The following is a 22928-nucleotide window of genomic DNA, read 5'->3' as shown; positions in this document are numbered from 1 at the left end:
GCAACGCGAGGCAGATTTGGAAAAATACCAACGCGAAAATTCTCTCCTTGTGGCCCTCACAAGGAATTATCCCAAAATTTCCATGTGGACGCCTCGTCCTACGAGCTCTTCAAATCAGCGAGCCACTAACACAGTCATGCGTAGAGACTGGTAATGAATTCACCTGCTACGAGTTATACAGTCTAAAACTGAAACAATTACCTCTTTAATTCATCCACCTTCTCCGTGGCTCGCCGCGATCGTCTAGTGGTTAGGACACTACGTTGTGGCCGCAGTAACCCAGGTTCGAATCCTGGTCCCGGCATCATTTTTTGTTTTTTCTTTTCTTTTTAAACATTGTTGTAATTTTTTGTTGTAATTTTTATTTTCTTTATAATGCTAGAGAACAACAAATAACGAAAGAAAACGGTTTAACAAGGGAGCGAATTGATTGAAAAAAGACATTTTTTACAAGTTAGCTGTTCATAATTAACAATTAGATTACGAGCTCGAGATTTGCGAGTTGATAGTTCAGGAAGCCGAAGATAAGCTTACCTTATACAAGGAGCCACAGAACCTTGCGAATAGTCGTAAGGCGATACTACATACATGACGCTGTCATTATACTGTCCTAACTGTACCTTCTCCCGACTTTCGTTTGCTCCTAATTTGCGAACGCAATAGGATAGACTTAAAACTTCACAAAAATTCGTATTTTGGGGCTACAAATGCACATACAGGGGTTCAAAACGCTAGGTGTGACTTAAACTTTGTCAGTCCCCTGTAGGCAAATAACGGCATTTTCTCAATTATTTTCGGCTACTCAAAGCGAGTTCGCATCCAAATTTGCCCTTCGGTGCTTATAAATAAGTAATGATGTCGGGCCAATCTGCTTGATGATGAGAAGGCGGAAAAAGAGTTACAATAGAGACAGAAAAAATAGAGAATAAAAAGAAAGGCATTGCCAGTTAAGGTGTCTGTTTATCATGTTAAATCACAGAATACACAATAACCATTCAACCAGTTTTGTATGTCTTACAACATGAAAATACAATGTGTCGTTTTTGTTATTAATATTATTACTACATTTGAGCTACTTAATCTCACTGACTACTCCATAAATACAAAAGTCTTAACACATCAGCTAGAACAACTGCCAATAGAACGACCACTGCGGCTTTGGTCCACTGATTCCAAGGGCCTTCTTGTTTCTGAGCGATACTTTCGCGCGTGACCTCACTACGAACGCCACTGACCGCACCTTTTGGTAGCGGCTCAACCAGGCCGGGTGAGTGAACCTCGCTACCACGCAGGACGCGCGCCATTTGGAAGTGTTCGCCGGCCGACGTTATTTCTACCTGCACCATCTTACCCATGAGGTCACCCTCACTCTTGTGAATAAGGACCTAAAGATATGGAAAGGAAAAATAAATAGCAACATATATTAAAAGAAAGGAATCGTCGGTAGAAAGATGGAACGATGTGAAAGAAGAGCTCCTTTCAAATGAAAATAATGTTTTTTCCAAGACTGCATATATTTCGTCTTAGCAACACTCGACGATTATGATAGGCTAACGAGCGGAAACCTGCGACGAATAATGACCGAAGTGGCCGACGTCGGCCGACAGCTTACGAAAACGACCGATGTTGACGGCAAGTGGTCGACTATCTCGATGACGACATGGACGACAAACGCCGAACACTACAATGATACTGAAAATCTGTCAAATGGCCAGATTTATTCGTTTGTTTGTTAGCCCAATACGCACGCTTTCTCGGTAGCTCAAGACAAAACCTCTAGTTTGATTCGTTCTTGTTAATCTGCACCTCTTTTGTTGTTAGGGCTTGGGGCATTGTTTATGTTCTTTGCCTATTGTTTCGTTTGGCTTATTATAAAGAGCCTTGTAACGGTGCACGTCGCCCCCGTTTTCTTGCAAAAAGTGCCACAACTAGAGAAATTGACATCCACGGCTTGGGAAAGAAGGGAAGAAAACGACAAACAAACAAACAAACAAGAGTTCGTATAGTGTGATCGTCCGGGTGAGGGTAGTTCTGAAAAGAACTGTTGTTGGTGACTGACGTTTCGACAACCTGAGCGGCAGTCATCTTCAGAGTCATTTCACTTGACTCTGAAGATGACTTCCGCTCAGGTCGTCGAAACGTCAGTCACCAACAACAGTTCTTTTCAGAACTACCCTCACCCGGACGATCACACTATACGAACTACTGATACTCCTGGGTTCAAACCATTTACTATGAAACAAACAAGACATACATCAATCGTGACTTACTTGATCATAAAACTTGTTATGGCCAACGAAATGAGCTTGGTCCTTTGCGTCTTCCGTTATCAGAACTGTTTGCCGTTCACGAACCTTTAAGATATGAAATGGAAGCAAAATTACACTGGTTAGTCAACAAATGACAGGCAGGAAAGAAACAAAATCGAGGTAGGAAGGGGGCAACTTCGTTCCCAGGGTCCCCTGGGAACAAGGTTGAGGGGAGGGGAGGAAGGAGGAAAAACACGAAACAAACAAACAAACAAACAAACAAACAAAAAGCAATAGCTACCTTGTGATCATAGGGGTGGTAGCTGTGAAACACTTTAGAAATCTCCCTTGTTCGCTTTTTCACCTAAATATTTTTCCAAACAAACAAGTTAGTTTTGTTAATGTCACGAAAATACTTTTAAATTAGTGAAATATTGAAACACAGTTATGCTGTAATACATGCAAAGGCACCTCTTCTGTGGGAAGTCTCTTCATTCTTGCTGCAGGTGTTCCTGGGCGAGGGTAGAACTGGTTGATAAACAGACTAGGGAATTTATACTCCTCCACCAATGCTACTGTCTCCTCAAAGTCTTCCCATGTCTCCGTCGGGAAGCCACATATTACATCTGTTGCTATGGTGATCCCAGGCACCCTAAAAAAAATCATGTACTAATTAAATGAATTACTTCTACCGCTGCAGTCTTGCACTTCATTGCAAAAACTTGAAGAGATGAGAGTTGCAGCCTGCCATGACTAAAATTGTGCTACACTTGTTTTCAACTCATGTACCATAGTGTTTGCTTAATAGGGCCAGGGCCAGGACCATGACTCAGCAATCTCGTAGTTCGGGTCTTTGTTTCTTACTACCCAAGCTTGACTGCTGGTCAAAGGAAATGAAGGTTGATGAGTTAGTGGACATCTGCCTACCGACCACAACAGTAATGTGTACATGCCCTTAAATGACCATGCTCAGATACAACAACAACAACAACAACAACAACCATTTATTTGTACTCACAATTTATAAAATAATTACAATAAACATTAAATTAGTATAGAGTATTGCCTGCCCAAAATAACCATAAGGGCTAAAAAGAATGGGCAGACATTAAGTTACATAGATTATTTATACACTTTGTATACCGAAAATCCTCGAATTAGCCCCCCCCCCCCCCTCGAATAATCATTTTGTGTACGAGTACTGAGACAACAAAGGCTGCATAGTTTTCATCGTGTAGTATTAGATTTGTACATTGTTTCAGTTTGTGAATATGTTAATTGAACACGTTGAACACGTTAAATACTAACGGTGCCACGATTTAAACTTTAATAGGATCAGCTTTTTATGTCGATAAATAGCTTTTGTTGTTGTTTACGTGCTGATGATGTATCAAAATGATCATGTCAGGCAACCATTTGGGACAAATTAAATAAGCGCCCACTTGAATAAGCGCCCCCCCCCCCCACCTCCCCCCAATCTTCTCCTAAATTTGAAATAAGCGCCCCGGGCGCTAATTCGAGGATTTACGGTATGTAACAGAACAACATGTTGTCCACTTTAAAAATAACTAATAAAAAAATAATAATAATTATGTAAAAAAAAAAAATTTCAACGGTTGCCCAACCTGGCCAAGGTAAAGACTGAGTCCAATTTGCAGTCAGAGAATTTTTTCTTAATTCAGTTATCTCTAAATTGGACTAGAACGTAGTCACACTACCCATAAATTACATAGCACGTGGAACTGTCCAAATAACTTATTAATTTGGACACTAAACAAATTAATAACTAAAAAAGTATATTTTCTACTGTTTGCAAAATTAACCAAATAGCCATGTGCAGGCTTTTATCGGATTTTGAGCTGATATATAATTATAAATGAAAGTGACTACTTCAGTATACAATTGGATACACCACTAACTTGTCTTTTAAGAAGTCCACAACATGTCTGAAGTCGTCAGCACAGTATTCTCTTTTCATGTCTGCGAGCACACTGTCTGATGCACTCTGAACTGGAACATGTAGAAAACTGTACACTCGAGGATGGTTTAGTATTTTTGCCATTTCCTGAGGACAAAAGAAAGACATTGACAATCTGTTCCAGAAAAGACAGCAAGCCCCAGGAATGAACAGACATTTCCCGCCTTTTCACAGTTTTCATGAGGATCGTGTACTTGTCAAGTCATTCCCTGAGACCGACCTCATTTTTAACCAAAATCTTGAACAGGGTAAATGGCTTGAATGTGTAATCATTAAACCAAGCCTTGAGTGACAACTCATGGTCTCTGCATTATTTCTGTCTGATACAGACACACTTCTTAAATTCAGTAAACAAGGTCTTTTTTCATCACTTGTCCCTACTGTATGTTCTGGTCTAAATGATTGTACAATTGTGTATGGAAGACACAATGCTTCAATTAAGCTGACAAAAAGTTTTATTTAACAAATACTGGACAAAGGAGTAAAACTATTGCAAAAAGTAGCAGTCATAAGTGGACAAATTCTACTTTGTAACAAATTTATAATTGTAACTCAAAAATTTGGAACAAAAGAGATACATGTAAGCTAGATCTCATTTTATATGTAAGTGTAATTCTGAACATTTCTAGCCATGCATACATGGTAGCATACACAAAAACATAAACTAGCACAGGGGTTTCTTTAACATTTTTAGCAGGAGGGCAGATGGTTTTGACAGGCAGGCAAAATTGTATGGACTGAACATCTTTACAAGAAAGACTTTCCTCTGGATGGTCAAACCAGTGGAAAGAAAGATCATCCTAACAGCTGGTCAGGTCGCTCAGTGCCCACCCTGAAACCCCTGACTTGTAACATACACACAAAGTCAAGAAGAAAGCATCTCCACGTTTGTACCCAGTCTGTTAACATGTTTACACATACTCTGTCACCAGCTTACCTCCAAGTGCTCCAGAATGTATGGTGGGTTCGTCATTCCAATCCTCATCATAGCTCCATCAGGAATCACCTCCACAAGTTGCCATAGCAACTCAGGTAACGTCACGCCAATGTCTCTGCCATAAGCTCCTGTGTCTTCACTTGTAAGCCACAGCTCAACTACTCCCTCTGAAACAAGCAATGGACAGAATGCAATCAGGTGCTAACACAAAATTTACCACACAGTATGTAAGACTGCACAATGAGCATACATGTACAAAGTACAAACATGTACCATAGATCTATAAACTATGTGCATAGTTAATTCTCTATTAGGGGGAGGAAATGAGCTGGACTGAAAAAGTCAACATTGTTTACGTAAGAAATTCTATTAAGAGCTCTTTTTTAGTGTCTAGTTGCACCAGTTTCTGACTTCCAGGTTAGTCTGCTAAACTTCCTAGATCGGAGACTAGTCCATGACAGGTTGCCTCAAATAATTTACATTCATGTACCAGGTTGCTCCATGGTGGAAAGAGGTAATGTAAAAGAACTGTCAGTAGCTTGAACAAAAACACAACACATTTATGATCCACTAAGCTTGAATCAACACCTTTCAATTTGGAGTCAGCCCCTACATCTTAACAAGAGCTTCTTCTTTTTGCTAAGAAACGTCAAACATAGACAAAAATACAATGTACAAGAACAATAAATGGACAATGTTACATGGCTATTTCCAACGCTGGTTTACCTTCAAAAGCTTGCTTGGCTCTCGCCACAATCTCTTCAGGTCGATAACTTCCCAGATCTCCTCGAGCGTGCTTTGTCTTACAGTAAGTACACTGGTTTAGACAGCTACATCAATAAAAAAGAAAAAAATAAGTAATTGAACAATTTGCAGTATGTGTATTCATTTGACATACTGTAATGAACAACTGAGCACATAAACAATAATTGAACTTTGATTACATACAATGATACACGTACATGTGCAAGCATGTAGCGATCTCTTGTTCAGGATTAGTTCAATAAGCCAATTAGTCATATATTATGTTTGCCTTTAACATGACATGGAAGACTGTGGGCTCAACTCCCAAGGTTTTCACTGATATTTTCAGCAGCTGGGCGAAAGTTTTTGAACTGAACTTCTTTATAACTTAGAGTAACATTCATATAGATAGTCAAACCAGGCAGCCAAAATCATCATCACAGCCAGTCAATTTGCCTGAAGCCCAACCCTTAATGAAACCCCTGAAGTTCTCCTGGCTAAAACTGTGATGTAATAAGGTTTGGAGATTATGTACAATTACCTGTATTTGACACTTACCCAGTGTTTATAGCTATAATTTCTATCAGGGGATTTTTACGAATCTTAGGCAGGTCAAGTGGGGCTCCTCCAGCCTTTTTTCCAGCAACTTTCTTTTGACCAAGAAGTCGAACCGTGTGACCTGTAAATAATTACAACGTATATTAAAGTACAGTAATAAAATCAGCCACAAATAAAACTACACCAACACACCGTACACAAAACTTGTCATGTAAAAGATTACAAAAATAAAATTATAACAACTTCACCTTTCAAAGTCTCTTCTACAACTTCCACCACTCTGTCAATTTGCTGCACCTACAGTTGTCGTTGCGTATGATAATCATTATTAATGCAGAAAATGATGAGAGTAAAATTTCCACCATCTCATTTTACAATGTATACGATGTAGCGTAAATGTATATCATAACATTTTCCTGCATTGGGTCAATTGTTTTACAATTCCTGAAAACCATTATTTTATATACCCCTGGCACTACACGTATCTATGAGCTATACATGTATCACTATGCAGTGGATAAGTGTTGACAATTTGAAAACAAACCACGCTATCCACTGGATAGTTAGTAATTTTATCTAATGGTTACAATGTAGCACTATCCACCTTTCAAACAACCCCTGCCTGGTGGTGAAAGAATCCCTGGCATTAATACAACTTAAATGGAACCAGCAAATGTAATGCTGGGGGGTAGCCTTGCGATGGACTAGCATCCCATCCAGGGGGTAGGGGAACTAGACCTGAGTTGCTTCAAGCCACAAAAACCAAGATAAGCTTTGGCTGTACATGTATGCACATGTAGGGGCCACTAGCCCGATGCAGACTGTACCTAAACAGACCTTGAACCTGCTGGAGAAAGACACTGTGATCCCAAATGACACAAAACAATAAACTCCAGTCAAGTTTGAACCGGGAGTACATGCATTCGATCTGAATTAACCAATACAATGACAAAGCCAGTGAACAACTACATGTAACTGCAACAGCAAAGTCTACAGAGTTTCTGAGACTTACAAGTAAAACAGAGTTCATGCACACTTGCATAGTCCTTAATCCTTTAGGTAAATGCTGTAACGTTTTATTAATATGTATTAGAAGGTACATACCCCTATCACACTGATCCCCTTGATTGACTGGTGCCTGGGTTGTCCTTGGGGTACACAGCCGGCCACAACCAAGTACTTGTCCAGTTCTTGTGCCCTTTTGATTGCATTTCTGAAGTTATCTTCCGAAGGGTTCTTTACTGTGCAGCTGTTAAGAAGCCACAGATCAGCTGCTTCTGAGTCGTCTAAAAAAAAAGACAAAAAAAAAAGAAAAGGCAAAAAAAGACAAAACTATTAATCAATAATAAAGGTGACAGGACAACTGAATTAACATGACCACACATTCATACAAACACATTTGATATGAATGAAAATATATATTTTTTTTTGTTTCATGGACTTTTCAATGAAAGGACAAATCTCAAAGGACACTCAACATTTGTTAATAAAAGAAATAACTTGAAATCAATTGACTGGAGAAAAAAAAAATCCATGACACAACAAGTATAATGTACATTTATCAACTTCTGGTTTAGATTCAAGAACATTTGAAGCAGGAAAACATAACTTCTTCAAAATAGAATGGCCTTTTAAAGGCCGGTGGTCTAATTCAAACAGTTTTCAATATTCAGGATACTTCAAAGAACTAGAAATTTTTTTTCCCTTAACTTTTCAAGATGGTTGCAAACCACATATGAAGAAGCTAGTCATAAAAGGGGATAAGTGACGATTTTGGTTGCTTTTCTTTTTTCTTGCTCCAAATTAGCTGAATTTTTGCATGTGGTCTTCAATGTAATAGAAAAACGTGTTCCTGTATTTTTGCCGCTGGTTTTTGCTTGGCTTTATAAAGACGCCGCTAGGAAAACCGAGTGGTTTTTTGCATACGCAATATCCTGAAAACGAAGCAAGGTTTAGCGCAAAAACTACGGGACGTTGCTAAACATACCTAAACAAAACTCTATGTGAAATTTGGAACGTTTTCGACAAAGTTCACTTTTGATTAAAATACCTAACACCCTTTTCCCGCCGAGGCTGCAAATAAACGAAGCCGGGCCTTTGTTATGATAAACAGAGCCGATCCTTTGTTATAATAACCAAGCCAAGCCTTTGTTATAAGTCGAAGTCTCGCCTCGGTTTATCATAACAAAGGATCGGCCCGCCGCGACCGCAGGGACTTTGATCTCACTTAGAAAGCAGCAAAATGTCAATTTCACGCAACGTATAAGCTCAAAAATGTTGATTTTAGGTCAAAAAGGTTTAAATGTTGATTTCACGTTAACGCGTGACGGCAAGGATGTTGGTTTCACTTAGAAACCAGCAAAATGTCAATTTCACACAACGCATAAGCTCAATGATGTTGATTTCAGGTCTAAATAGGTTAAAATGTTGATTTCGCGTTAACGCGTGACGGCAAGGATGTTGGTTTCACTTAGAAACCAGCAAAATGTCAATTTCACGCAGCGCATAAGCTCAATGATGTTGATTTCAGGTCTAAATAGGTTAAAATGTTGATTTCGCGTTAACGCGTGACGGCAAGGAGGTTGATTTCTCTTAGAAACCAGCAAAATGTCAATTCCACGCAACGTATAAGCTCAAAAATGTTGCTTTTAGGCCAAAAAAGGTTTAAATGTTGATTTCACGTTGACGCGTGACGGCAAGGATGTTGGTTTCACTTAGAAACTAGCAAAATGTCAATTTTACGCAGCGCATAAGCTCGATGATGTTGATTTCAGGTCTAAATAGGTTAAAATGTTGATTTCGCATTAACGCGTGACGGCAGGGAGGTTGATTTCTCTTAGAAACCAGCAAAATGTCAATTCCACGCAACGTATAAGCTCAAAAATGTTGCTTTTAGGCCAAAAAAGGTTTAAATGTTGATTTCACGTTGACGCGTGACGGCAAGGATGTTGGTTTCACTTCGAAACTAGCAAAATGTCAATTTTACGCAGCGCATAAGCTCGATGATGTTGATTTCAGGTCTAAATAGGTTAAAATGTTGATTTCGCGTTAACGCGTGACGGCAGGGAGGTTGATTTCTCTTAGAAACCAGCAAAATGTCAATTCCACGCAACGTATAAGCTCAAAAATGTTGCTTTTAGGTCAAAAAAGGTTTAAATGTTGATTTCACGTTGACGCGTGACGGCAAGGATGTTGGTTTCACTTAGAAACTAGCAAAATGTCAATTTTACGCAGCGCATAAGCTCGATGATGTTGATTTCAGGTCTAAATAGGTTAAAATGTTAATTTGACCTTAACGCGTGACGGCAAGGATGTTGGTTTCACTTAGAAAACAGCAAAATGGTAGGAGCCCATGATGGGCTCCTGAAAATGGTAATTTCACGCAACGTATAAGCTCAAAAATGCTGATTTCAGGTCAAAAAAAGGTGTAAATAAAAATAAAATGAAACAAATAAACATTTCAATAAACACTTTTTCAAATACGACAACGTCTTCAATGGCTAAAAAATCACGAGATAAAACATAGTTTTCGACAAACGCGATCGTAGCTTGATGTCACGCACCGCCATAACTTCCAAGTTAAAATGCGCTGGTACCTCTTATGCCTGATGAGGATAACAACTTTGGCGGCTGTTTAGTTTTGGATTTAAGAATTTGATGACTCCACGTGAAAACGCTCTATAAATAGGGCTGACAGATTAACAGATTAACCCTTCTGCGCAACGTACGGGTCTCCATACATCTGCATGTCCCCTGATCCCAGAAGCTCAAAACACTACAAATCATGCCGATTTGAAATAAAATCAACGCAAACTGGATCACAGATCTGTTACAATCGATCGCCACTTGCTGGCCATTATTATGTTTAAATCTAGTTACCAGTTCGAGAAACGTCCGCAGAACGTAATCGCAATGCATGCCGGGAAGGGTCTTTACACCTCGTGCGCGGGAAGACATGGCGGTCGATACAAGACAAATTTTATAAGTCTAAAACCAGTTCTCGCTTTCCAAACTTTGACGCTAGCAACGCTTGGCAAATGGGCCACAACTCACCAGAGGGTATTTTTCTTGGGCAAGAACTGCTCTTGGACTTTGCTACCTGGCTCGATCTGACTTCGAACGCCGATAACACGATTACGGTATATCAGCTGCCTTCGAAGTTTCAGAACACATTTTGATTCTTTAAAACATGCTGATGACTTACGGGTTTATCGAGGCTTTATGATGCCTCTCAACCACCAGGTAGGCACACAAGGTACTTTAAAACAATGCTTAAGATATTAGTTGACAGAGCTCTAATGCGGCACATCTCTTTTTTGTTTGATGGCATTTCGTTTGACGCTCGATCGATTCACGTGTTGTGTTCACGTCACAATAACCGGTGTAAACAATCCGTTCCCAGATTTCCGCTCTATATGCTGTGGGATTTGGTTTTGACTTCATACACTATAAACAGTCTGCCTGTTTGCTGTTCAACAAACAAACTCCTAAAGACATGGCTAGGAAAAGCCAAGTTTTTTGCCTACGTTTTAACTCGAAAACAAAGCAAAAACCAGCGACAAAAATACAGAACCACATTTTTCTATTACATTGAAGACCACATGCAAAACTTCAGCCAATTTGGAGCAAGAAAAAAGAAAAGCAACCAAAATCGTCACTTATCCCCTTTTATGACTAGCTTCTTCATATGATTCACAGTGTACAGTGTACACTCAACCCATTATTCTTGGTTTTCATGTGCCACCATTGCCGCCATACTGAATGACATTAACAATATTACATGGCCACCAGTACTTTATCATTTAAATCTCTCTGGTTTGGTTGAAAATCATTAATCAATAGTTTGACCATACATTGCTTCATGATCTGAGTTGACATAATCTTGTCTTTACATGTACATGTATGCTTTAGACATTTGGGGTTTAAAATTTGTCTTTGATCACAGTACCTGTAATTTTATAACCAAAGGCTGCTAATTGCCCTGCCATATATTCACCATCACTGTTATTATGGGAACATCCCCAGGTTCTGACATAGATCTTCTGTGTGCCAGGTATAATGCTGTCACCTACTGGAGTTTCGTTCACGCCATTCCTTGTAGATCTAACTCTTGCCTTAGGAAGGACAGCACCTCGCGGAGTGATGCGATCATTAGGTGTCAGGTCATCTTTCCCTATGGCATCTTCAATGTCGCATACTTCCAAATCGCAAGATGGCATTTTGCATGTGAAGGTTATTGCTCTGAGAAAAATATATATTTTTAGTACGAGAAAGAGACAGTAAGGCTGATGGAAAAATGGGATTAGTCCTTGCAATAAAATATTGTAATCACGAAGCCTGTGCATGTTCATGCATATACAGTATGAAGATGGTCATGTAAATGCCTGTAATATGAATGGCAGGCACAATGATATGCATGCGGTGTACAATTTCATTCGAGCAGTGGATCGGAGGTTCAAGATCGGACAAACATCACTGATATCAAGACATTTGTCAATCCAAAGGTATAGACCGGTAGATACACAGTGTCCGAGCGTTACCTCTCATCTACTTTATAATGATCTCCTCACAATTACCTGTACTTCTAGGAAATCATCAAGCTTACAAATAAACGCATACAAATGTAATTTGAAATTAGCTTACAATGAGCTTTACGAGAAATGTCGCGTGAAAAGACTGGATAGTACTCACATGCAACACAGTTTAACACCAAATTTTATCACGTAAGTTTTCTCCTTGCCATCGCTTTATGGTTTCACATGATCTTTTGATGGAAGAACTTCGTTCAATTCCTTCCCGAAAGAAGAACAATTCTTCAATATTTCGCCGCCATGTTGTTGCGCCACGCTGGAAAGCCCGCGATGCAAGCCGCTGACTATTTCCTGAAGAAAGCACCAGACTCCGCGCTGACCGCGTATTCCTATGTACCTATACCCCATGGTGGGGAAAACGGGAAGGCCCACGGGGAATTGACATTTTCGAGGAAACTAGAGACCAATTCCCAACCACCGTGCAACTGGTAAATGCAAAAATTCCCATCCATTGGGTAACTTATTCCTGACAGAGTCACCCCTATGCAGATGCTGTATGCCCCCCCACTGCCCCCCTCCCCCTCCATGACACTCGTCACGTGAAGAGCTCAGAGCGTCGGCACAGGAGGTTAGGACCGCACCTAAGTATCAAAATCCTCACCGAGGGGAAGGCTCGCCAAGTCAATTTTCCGTGGGTAGTTAACCCCACCCCTCTTCCACCCCAGGAACTAAAATTTGATAGGCACAACAATCCGGGAAACCGAGACAATTGAAATTTCAAGGGAAAAACCCTGGGTACAAAGGTTGGTTTCCAAACGCTTTCACGGTTTCACTTCTTTTCAGTGATTGTACAGTGTAGTTGCCCAATCAGATCAGTTATGGATAATAAAATTAGTTTTCCCAATGAAGACTGGTTCTTCAAAGAATGTGGCTTACTGTTTAACCACTGGAATTGTTTGTCTGGACCAGTTATAATTGACTCTCTATTGATTTATTATCCATGCAGTCTATTCAGGTAATGGTATCACAGTAATAACTGTAATAGAATGTCACATAAAAGTGAGGCGAAGGCAAACAACTGATTTAAAGACTAATTTCTATTAACAGTGGCTTCAAAAGAACCACAGTAAATTCAAAAGCTACTATTCAAATACCCATAATTCTTTGTACAGCATGTCAAATGATTGCACTGACATAGAGCAAGTAAATTCTCAAAAATAATGGAAGAATTTCAGTTATAATTACGAACTGCATTGTATTTTAGGTGTATAAGTGTACACCAGACATAAATTGTTAAAATTTCATAGGTGATTATTTCCTTAATTCTCATAACCCATCTTGATGGACTTAATAATTGGTTCATGCAAGGAGAAAATGAACATACATGTACATGTATATGCTAATCACCACTATTAGCATAAATCTACTAGCATTCTGTCACAAACACCACTCTCTGATTGGCTACGCTACTTATGATAGTTACATTCTGTTGTAAATAGTGAGTTAGCAGTGAATGCAGTTGTTAACAAACTTGTGGCCATTTCTTTGTGTTTTCAAAGTGTCTTTAAAGAGTATTTACATGGTAGAAATCTTGAGTTCATAATCTAATTGCTGATTAGAAACTCACTGACTGGTAAAATATATGTTTAATTCACTGCACATGTGCCTGCAATTTACCTGTGCAATTTACATATACTGTAACCATTACAGTAATGTACGTTTTTAATGCCTACTGGCAAGGACCTGTCCAATTGTGAAGACACAGTTCTTCCCACAATTCAGGAAGGCAGACAATTTACTCAAGCGTTTCTGACGTAAAAGCTGTGTGATGTCAGATCTGGCTAATTCTTCTACTTTCTCCATAATAAACTGTAACCGTTCCATGTCTTGTTTCAAGCTTCTGCATGTGGATTTTGACACAATGGCCATCTGTGCTGCACCCTCAAGTGTTAAGTGTGCATAATACTTAAACTCTGCAGCACTCCTGAGGATCTCAGAACAACCGCTTTGAAGCACATTCTCCATCACTTCATCAGAGTAACCATGAGTTGAGCGGATACTCTTATAACATGTTATGCTTTTATCCACAGTTCGCAGCCTCTGTATTTGATGAGACAAAGCTATGCCGGAACGAGCTTTCTTGCTGTTGCAGTATAGAGAAAAGTACTTTGCAAAGCGATTAGCGCTTGAGCTGGCTAGTTCTAACTCGACTTCCTTGGACTGCTCGTGTCGCTGACAGCCATCCTTGTGCTTGCTCATGGGCACCAAACACTCCCAGCAGAACGACGTCTGACACATGATGCAGTACATGAAATTGCATCCCAGATGCTTTTCAATTGGATAATGGCAGTGAGGGCAATTTCGGACCATGACTGAGGTTATCAGGTCATCTTCATTCAATTCCATTTCATCCAAGAATCGTTTGGTGACTTCCCGAAATTTCTCATCCACAGAACATGGTGCTGGCCAATGTGCCTGTCTGCCACACTGGAAGCACCAAACTTTACCACACTCACAAGCCACTGGCATCGGACTGTTCCTTAAGTTGGCCATGGCACCTGACACAGCTACCTTAAGCACTCGTCCACACTTTGTAGATGGGCACCACCTTAATTTTGGACTGGTATCTAGAGCTTTGTCGATTTTTTGTGACAGGAATTTGTTATACCAGGAAGGTACTAAAGCCAAAATGGTGACATCATCAATGCAGACATCACACTTGTATCCTGGACATTTTAGGTCAGTGTTCCCAAGGCTGATCTGCGTCTTAAGGTAGACTTCCCAGCATTCATTACAGAAAACATGGCGGCAATGTTTCAGAGCACTTTCATCACATGTATCTGGGTGGAAAAGAATAAAAGACATTGCAATTAGTTAAATGTTTAGTGATTCAACTTCATGCAAACTCTACACTTTAATTTGTGGACACTAGAATTTTTAATGTCACATTTGACTCAAAGATTTATATCCATTTCATTTTCTTTATTTGCATCTTGGAAACAAAATCTTTAAATCAATTGAACTTAGCAACCATCCATTAAGGAAATGATAGGAATAAGAGTTTTTTTTAATCAAGAAATGCAGGTAAAATGTAATGTCATAATAAACATTATAAAAAAGCAAATATTACAGTTAACAGCCGATGTATCGACATCATTGTGACCCCACTCTCAAGGTCAACTGAACAAATGAATGTGCAGATTTGATTTCAGTTCTACAGTAAGTATACCTTTAAGTGTCTCAAAAAATTAGCACAATAACAAAGGCTCACAAGTTCTTCAAGTGCATACTTTTGTGTGAATCGAGTTGGTCTACATGCTTAGAGATGGTTTAAGTTTTCGTATAAGACTCTAAAAAGTATAGAAATCAAATCTTTGCATTAATTTATTCACTTTGCTTCAAGAGTGGTGTCACAATGATGTCGAAACATCAGCTGTTAACTTTAATATTCGGTTGTTTGTTTTAAAAGGTCCTTATTAATAAATATTATTGTCACGTTAAAGTCATGCATATTTTATACCATACAATGTATAATTATTATTATATTAATTATTTTTATAGGAAGCCAAGGGTATGGTACCATAATCTCCCAGAGGGCTGTATTTAACCCCTCATCAGAGGTTGAACAGGAGGATTGCTGTTAATTCTGCATTTTAAATTGAGCTACCATTCAAACAGTTTAACCATGCACACACATCCCAATGATTTTTAAACGTCTCTTCATGCACATGCAGGAACATTGCAGACGAGTTCTAATTTGTAAGCAAGATGCTGTTTGTTTTTTTTAAAACATACAGTATGTGGGCTCACGTACATGGCAGCCTCCAATAATATTTAGTGTGACAAGGTTTGCAAAACAGGACACGTGGATATATTGCAACATACAGTACAGTGCATGACTGTCTGCCTGAACAGTGTAGATTACACTGAAAATCTTTGATTGCACAAAATATTCTGTTTCAAATGAAGGATACAGACAGTGTCAGTTAACTTTTAAAATTGTCACAGCACCTCCAATAAAATTATCAGTATTAAACCACTTACCTAATTCCTTGTAGCAAATACCACAGAACGTGTCCAGTATTTCTACCCTCAAATCGTCCATTTCAGAGCAGGTGTGGATCTCGTCATTCAGGCAATGTAAACTCTGTTCCTTGATTTTCATCTTCAGTTCTGATTTTATCTCCCTTTGTGTGCAGATCTTTGACTTCCACCCAAACATAGCACCAAGGACTTCCACAGATCTCGATGTTTTGACTCGTTTTCCGGAATTTGATTTACATGTTGGGTACTGTGAAGGCTGGTAGGAATTTTGCAGCCAAAACACTGCACAGTCCACTACATTGCTCACTTGCCAGACACCCTGACTCACACCTTCAATCTCAGAGCGGAATTTTGAATTTGCATTGCAAGAGTTACTGTCAGCATTGAAGTCTTCAGTTTTTGTGCAGTGGAGGCTAACATCAGTTACTACAGAGCTTAACCCATTGTTGTTCTTCTTTGTCACCTCAAATAGCAAACAGTAGGACTGGCTGGTGATGCTGCCTTCAGTAGCGAGCAGCGGCATCAAGTCAATAGTGAATTTCCTGGGAAGACAGTTTGCTTCAGTGTACAAGTCATTCCACTGAGCTTTGAGATTCTCTGGTTTCACCTCGTCAGCATTTAGCAGCAGCGTAACTGCTGCCTTCTTCTCTGGCTGAAATATTTGAGGTTCTGGCGTAGTGGATGGTGAAGAATTTGCAGTATCCTGATTCTGAGATGGGTCGATGCTTGGTTCTGGATCAACATAAATCACACTCTTCTTTCCACATTTAAATGAATTTTTCCTTGACTGATCTTGATTGCTGCATGCTGAACTTAATCTCTGATGTGGTTTCCTGCCTTTAGGATGTACTCCCGTGTGTTTAGACAGTTCTTCAATGTAACAACCAAGGTCGAAGCCTGTAGCAGCACTGGAGCAAGATCTCTCCTCTGAGGCCTTCAACTCTCGAAACAACTCGGCATCCATCATCTTCACATTGCTTTCAACGTTTGCCTCAGAAGGAATTGTTTCACAGGGTTCCTCATCTGCAATCTTTTCACTTCTGATCTCGCCGTCAGAGTACAGGTCCCAACGGTGTCCCTTGTTTTTGACACCCTTGTTCTTAAATCGAGATTTGCGCGGGTTGGAGAGAGACCACTGAAACGACCAGCGATATCGATGACCATGACCCTCGCCACACTCAGGATATTCGTTCGCTGGATATCGGTAGGAAATCTCGTATCCCACCTCTGGTTCCACCTCGCTTGTATCACACCTCTTCAGGAGATCTTGTACTCGAGTGTACTTGCGCTCTCGGGGCGTAAAGACTTCATTTTCTTTGGTTTTCTCGATTGCGATGCAATCTGCACCGAGTTTCTTTTGCACTCGACGATGGATGAAGGTCACGCTTGGCCTGTCCGCGGAATCTTTCAGCTCTAAGCCAGTTCTGTCGAGATCTGGCAACCTCCACCGTTTTCGTTTCTTTAGCGAGTAAGAAATACTCGAAAGATGGACACTGCTTCCAGCTGTCAGTTGCCCTGTTGACGACTCGGAGAAATCTCCAAGGCCATCATCAATATCGTTCGCCGCTAGGAATTCGTCCAATTCAGTGCTGGACAAATTTTCTGTACCCCTTGTAAACTTGAGTAAATACTCCGTCTCGCGCCCAGGAACACTGCTCGAAAACCCACCGGCATTTGCAAAAGGTGAGCGAACGGTTCTGCCAGTGGAGACGCCATATTTTCCATTCTCCTTCCAGCCCATGTTTTGCTTCTTTTAACGCGTTTGAGCTTCCCAAAAACCCTGTAGATAAAATAACTTCTTGCATCTCCAAAACTGCTTATAAAGACGTCTTCTTCCGCCATTTTGGGTTTCTTGCTGTGGTGCAATAATTTTCTTGACTGGTAAGGTATTTTTAGCATCGAGCTAACCAATTAGAACAATGGAACTAATTTTAGAACACTCCGTCATAAATAATAGGCTCGCAAGGAGTACAAAAAGTATAGGTTCGTAAGGACCGTACTCTTGTTTTATGATTCTCCCCACTTTTAATTCTCAAAATCTTTTTCTTTTAGATTTGAGAGTTTTGTACCTCCCAGTAATATACACCAGCCAATGACCATGTGAGGCCAAACGTTATCTCTTGTTATTCCCGTCTTATTAACCCACTAGAACGCTTGCCTCACGATGGCGGACGTCCATCAAGCAAATTGCACGATATTCTCAGAAACTCATCCCACAAAAGCAATTTTCATTTAAGAGCTGTTTTGGGCTGAGAATACTTGAAGTATGGGTACCTAGTCCCTCTTCTCTCCGCCCCTGGGGATGCATTAGGCCGGGTAAGCTGAGGGCTACTTGCTCTAAGAAATCCACTGCACGATGAAAAGAAGCATGAGAATGCACAAACGCCCCAACTGCCGTAAACTAAAATGAAATCGGAATCGAAAATAATACTATAACAATTTGGCTCGCGTTTGCTTCAAGTCTATTTGTAGAACTTCTATCCTCTGCATATATATATCCTTTCTTTTTTGTGTGCGGGTCATTTTTTTTTTTAATTTCGGGATCAATTTGCAAGGCACAACGAAAGAAGGCACAAATTAACAGCGCCTGGTATCTTTCTTTGCTTCGAACAAAATAAAACACTACTACTACTACTACTACTACTACTATTATTATTACTGCTACTGCTACTGCTACTGCTACTGCTACTGCTACTGCTACTGCTACTGCTACTGCTACTGCTACTGCTACTGCTACTGCTACTGCTACTGCTACTGCTACTCTTACTGCTACTGCTACTGCTACTGCTGCTACTGTTACTGCTACTGCTGCTGCTACTGCTACTGCTACTGCTACTACTACTACTACTGCTACTGCTACTGCTACTGCTACTGCTACTGTTACTGCTACTGCTACTGCTGCTGCTACTGCTACTGCTACTGCTACTGCTGCTGCTGCTACTGCTACTGCTGCTGCTGCTACTGCTACTGCTATTGCTGCTGCTGCTGCTACTGCTACTGCTACTGCTGCTGCTGCTGCTGCTGCTGCTACTGCTGCTGCTACTACCACTACTACTAATAATAATGCAATAAAGTATTGAAAAAATTATTAAGTTACGAGCTATAATAAGGAGACTGTATCAATCCCTTGTTCTAAATTACATAAAGTGAAAAACAATGTAATGGCTCAGCGTCCAGAGAATGTGACCAAAAAAAAAATTAACCTAATAAAAAAACTTGCTTTATGAGTAGTCTAAACATCGTGTTAAGCACAATTAATGTCAACTACAAAAATTACAAACACTTCTTGGCTCGGTATTCCCGGCTTCGACTAGAGTTTCTCAGAAATGCGTTCTCGGTGCCTTGACGAATATTTACATGCCTTTTTTCAATATCGTAAGTCAATGTCTGACAATTCTTAGTGGACTCTCCTAGAAGCGCGCGAACCTCTTAAGCAAAGTGGTGCTGATCTCAGCAGCGCAAAAGACACTCGTGCCCTGATCCATGACATGGTAGTCGCATAGCTTTCGCCCTTCAACTAACTCAGCCAGTATATAATGGTATCGATTACATTCCACTGCCATTCTACTTGTCGTGCTGAAAACTAACGGCGTGAATGTAGCTTGCTCTACTTCTAATACACGGCTAGTGTACTGGCGCTTCTCTGTTTCGTACTGCCTGGTCTGGATCCAAATCTCGATAGGAGTCTGCTTTCGGATGGCAAACTCTGACATCAAAAAAAAAAAAGCCCACCTCCGCCTCTCCCAGAATCCCCTAGCAACTATATCCAGCCGCCTATTAGGGGCGGTGTTGGCTCCCCTATTCAACTCTTCTCCTGTAATGTCTTGCAAAACTGGTTCGGTTTCGACACCATTGCATACCATACGAAGCAGTTCCGCCTCCAAATCGCTCGGTTCATTATGGCGTTGGATGATAAATCCGCCCCGTTTGCATATCATAGCGTGATCCACATTGAAGATGTCCCTGCAAACACAAACAGAGGGCGTATCAGGAACTTCCCAGTCGTACCTGAGTTTTACAGCGTCTTAAAACTCACTCTAGTTTAAATCAAATGGCTAATTGGCAAAACAGTAAGCAAACTAGAAGCACCTTTCTGAGTGGCAAGGTTGAGAGCTCTCAAAGTTTTTCCAGAAATCGAGCCCTTTACCTCATCAAGTTTTTCCTTCAGATGCTGATTCTTCACTTGTCGCATCTCCCTTTGCACAGCGTGTATTTCATTTTCCTCTTGTGGCTCAAGCGCTCGTGATTTTTTTTGTTGGGCTAGTGGACCAGAGATATTAGCTGATGCTGCACACTCTAAGGCTGCTGTTTGGCTCGGCTTTATTAGTCCCATGCCTCCCATTCCATTCTCACTGGCAGCGCCTGCAGCTCACATTCAGCTTGTGTACAATAATTGTGACCTGTAATGGACGGTGTTAGGGCATCAGCTATTGCCCTCTCCAGAGGTGCAAGTGGATCTTCTATATCAGGCAGAGTTCTGAGAAAGTACGTCCAGTGGTGCTTTAATCCAAAAGTGAACGCTGCGTAGCAAAACTGGGGCTACGACAGAGCAAGGTCAGCCAATTTTGTCACCTGCCCCACCCATTCTTCGACTTTACCGTTAACGTACTGCTCAAGATAGGACCTGGAGCCCATGCCAGCGCCGCACTCTGATGCTTCTGTACCTCTGTGGTGATGTTAATTACTGTTTCTTCAAAGATGCTCTTAGCGGTCTCCTCCTCATCAACAAGCCGGCGTTTCCAGCATTAGGATAGCACCCTAAATCCGGTCCAGCCATCGTCATCTCGTCCCACCACATCCACCCTGATGTTCTGTAGTGATCCACACCCTGTCGCATCACCTGCAAACCAGCATTGTTTGGCTTGATTCGCTGCCTGTAGACGAGTGATGAGCGGCTGTAGACTGCGGGAATACATGCACATTGCTAAGGGATCGCCTTGCGTAGTACCCTCCGCAGAAATGAGCTCTTTAACCCCCGTTACAAATAGTTGTGCTTGATCTTGGTAGGTATTGATCGCAAATGTAGCTAACGCTGGATAAAGAACCCTAATATTATGAAGGGCGGGGGCTCGGTTTAGTGTAATGAAGGCGTTTGACGCATCCACCAGCAGCACTGCATCGGTTTCCTCGTGCTGGAATAAACTGTTCATTGCGTGCACTGTTACCTCACTCCGGGATTTGTGTCCAGCGCAAACCTGAAGCGAGCCACTCGACTCTAGTATACCTTGTTTCGTCACCTTTGTCACGCACTTTCCAATAATTCTTCTAATTACTTCGCCCACTCCTATTGACTGACCGTTACACCTATTCAGCAGGATAAGACGACTCGTTAGAATCGGCTGAATAGTTGCGGAGTCAATGTATTCTGTACACAATCGGCGGGTCAGAGTTGCGAGAGCGTCGCACAAATTAGAGCCAGACTTCTTGAATGACTTGCTAGCAAAGGATCCTTTGAAAGACAATTGCATCTACATTCCAGGGACCTCCAGTGCCTTTAGTTCTTAGTGCCGCTTCTCTAATCATCTCGCCGGTGATCTCATTATAAGCTGGCTCCTGCACCACCTCAACTGTACCAGTTATAGGTTTCTAAATTATTATTATTTGTAGAGTAAAGCAGTTTACCACCATGAACAATGTAATTGCAACGATTCAAAGCTTGCAAATTAAGAGATACTGACTTAGAGAAGCGATTTTTCGTTCTAATCTTTGTTCAATATAACATCCAACCTGCGCTCTCGGCATTTATTTTGTTTGTAGTTCGGTAACACATTCAAAACTGAATTTATTAAGTTGCTGCAAGTAATAAATACATGCTATCTGGATACGTGCGTGACAATGTTGTATAGTGCAATTAAGGTGCAAGTGCATATGATTAAAACATACAAAGGTGCAAGCGAATGTGCATAGTGTAACACCTTTCCCCTTTTGGAAGATAAAATCAATAATAGAATGTCCATTATATAGTGGACCTAAACATAATTTCTCTGAACTGTTCATGAGTAAACAAAGTCCTTACATCTCCGCAAGAAAGTCATTAAACTAAAGTGTTCATGTAAACAAAGTCTTTACATCTCCGCAAGAAAGTCATTAAAGAGTTCATTCCATAAGGAAGTCGTTGAATCGTGAGGGAAGTCTACGTTCTCTTGTTGAACGGCGAGGTGGCGGTGTAGGCTCTTGGTCCAACGGCTGATCCGTTTCCTCTGTTTGTCCACTTTCAGATGGTAGGGATGCAGTTTCCAATCGGTCCAATTTTTCATCATAGTTGCCCACTGCAGGTTCTGCCTTTGCCTCTCTGATTTGTGCGTGGTTTCGCCGGACTGGTCCCATTGCTGTGCTCACGAGGCAGGACCTTGGTGCGGGTCTTCCAATTACCTCCCCATAGATCCAGGGTTGGTGTTTGTTCGTAGGCCTAGGTTTCACATACACTTTTTCTCCTTTTGAGAACTCGGTTAGCGGCGCCGACACCCGCTTGTCGTACTGAGCCTTAGATCTCCGTCTTCTTTCCGCAATTTTTTCTTGTACTAGACTTGGGGACACTGTCTGTGGAACAAGTTGACGCGGAGCTGTGGGAATGATGTCCTGCAGTCTTCTAGACATTAGGCGTTGTGCTGGCGAGTAATTGTATCCCTGCTGGGGTGTGTTTCGGTATGCTAGGAGGGCCAGATAGGGGTCCTCATGGCGAGACTTTTTCAGAATGTTCTTTGCAATTTTGACTGCGGACTCCGCCTTTCCGTTCCCTCGGCTGTGGTATGGTGATGATTTGCGTATGAAACCGTATTCTCGAGCAAAACGTGAATATTCATGGCTTTCAAACTGTGGGCCGTTATCGGTTCTGCACTTGTCTGGAATTCCGTGTCGAGCAAATTGTCTTTTCATGGCTCGAATAA

At 40.9% G+C, this 22928-nt stretch overlaps 2 protein-coding genes and 1 pseudogene across 4 annotated transcripts; all 3 read right to left on the bottom strand.

Annotated features, from left to right (window-relative positions):
• Positions 1 to 255: 255 nt before the first annotated feature.
• Positions 256 to 12312, bottom strand: LOC145482799 (threonylcarbamoyladenosine tRNA methylthiotransferase-like). 3 transcript variants are annotated; one of them, XM_081461435.1, is made up of 12 exons: positions 12158 to 12312; positions 11415 to 11707; positions 7571 to 7752; positions 6715 to 6763; positions 6467 to 6587; positions 5891 to 5994; positions 5165 to 5331; positions 4169 to 4314; positions 2721 to 2901; positions 2551 to 2613; positions 2271 to 2354; positions 256 to 1385 (listed from the first exon to the last, which is right to left on the bottom strand). In XM_081461435.1, exons 2-12 carry the CDS (start codon positions 11683 to 11685, stop codon positions 1083 to 1085), a joined length of 1671 nt encoding a protein of 556 aa, XP_081317561.1. In that variant the 5' UTR covers positions 11686 to 11707; positions 12158 to 12312; the 3' UTR covers positions 256 to 1082. The 3 variants fall into 3 exon arrangements, with proteins under 3 accessions (XP_081317561.1, XP_081317562.1, XP_081317560.1); XM_081461436.1 differs by having other exon boundaries at positions 12207 to 12304; XM_081461434.1 differs by lacking the exon at positions 12158 to 12312 and having other exon boundaries at positions 11415 to 12135.
• A 706-nt stretch (positions 12313 to 13018) lies between these two features.
• On the bottom strand, positions 13019 to 18107 carry LOC145482779 (uncharacterized). Its single transcript, XM_081461407.1, has 2 exons — positions 16042 to 18107; positions 13019 to 14837 (listed from the first exon to the last, which is right to left on the bottom strand). Exons 1-2 carry the CDS (start codon positions 17780 to 17782, stop codon positions 13720 to 13722), a joined length of 2859 nt encoding a protein of 952 aa, XP_081317533.1. The 5' UTR covers positions 17783 to 18107; the 3' UTR covers positions 13019 to 13719.
• A 1476-nt stretch (positions 18108 to 19583) lies between these two features.
• Positions 19584 to 21783, bottom strand: LOC145482455 (uncharacterized; annotated as a pseudogene).
• Positions 21784 to 22928: the final 1145 nt, after the last annotated feature.

This window comes from Orbicella franksi, chromosome 3, assembly GCF_964199315.1.
Source record: "Orbicella franksi chromosome 3, jaOrbFran1.1, whole genome shotgun sequence".
Taxonomy (NCBI): domain Eukaryota; kingdom Metazoa; phylum Cnidaria; class Anthozoa; order Scleractinia; family Merulinidae; genus Orbicella; species Orbicella franksi.
This window is presented reverse-complemented; position numbering and strand designations above follow the sequence as displayed.

Excerpts from the sequence above, each read along its gene's own strand:
- LOC145482799 (XM_081461434.1), bottom strand. The coding sequence starts at position 11,817 with ATGAACATGCACAGGCTTCGTGATTACAATATTTTATTGCAAGGACTA. Across the intron at positions 6,588-6,714 it reads TGTAGAAGAGACTTTGAAAG|GTCACACGGTTCGACTTCTT; the intron begins GTGAAGTTGTTA and ends AATTATTTACAG. Across the intron at positions 2,355-2,550 it reads ACCACCCCTATGATCACAAG|GTTCGTGAACGGCAAACAGT; the intron begins GTAGCTATTGCT and ends CATATCTTAAAG.
- LOC145482779 (XM_081461407.1), bottom strand. The coding sequence starts at position 17,782 with ATGGGCTGGAAGGAGAATGGAAAATATGGCGTCTCCACTGGCAGAACC. Across the intron at positions 14,838-16,041 it reads TATTTGCTACAAGGAATTAG|ATACATGTGATGAAAGTGCT; the intron begins GTAAGTGGTTTA and ends TTTTCCACCCAG.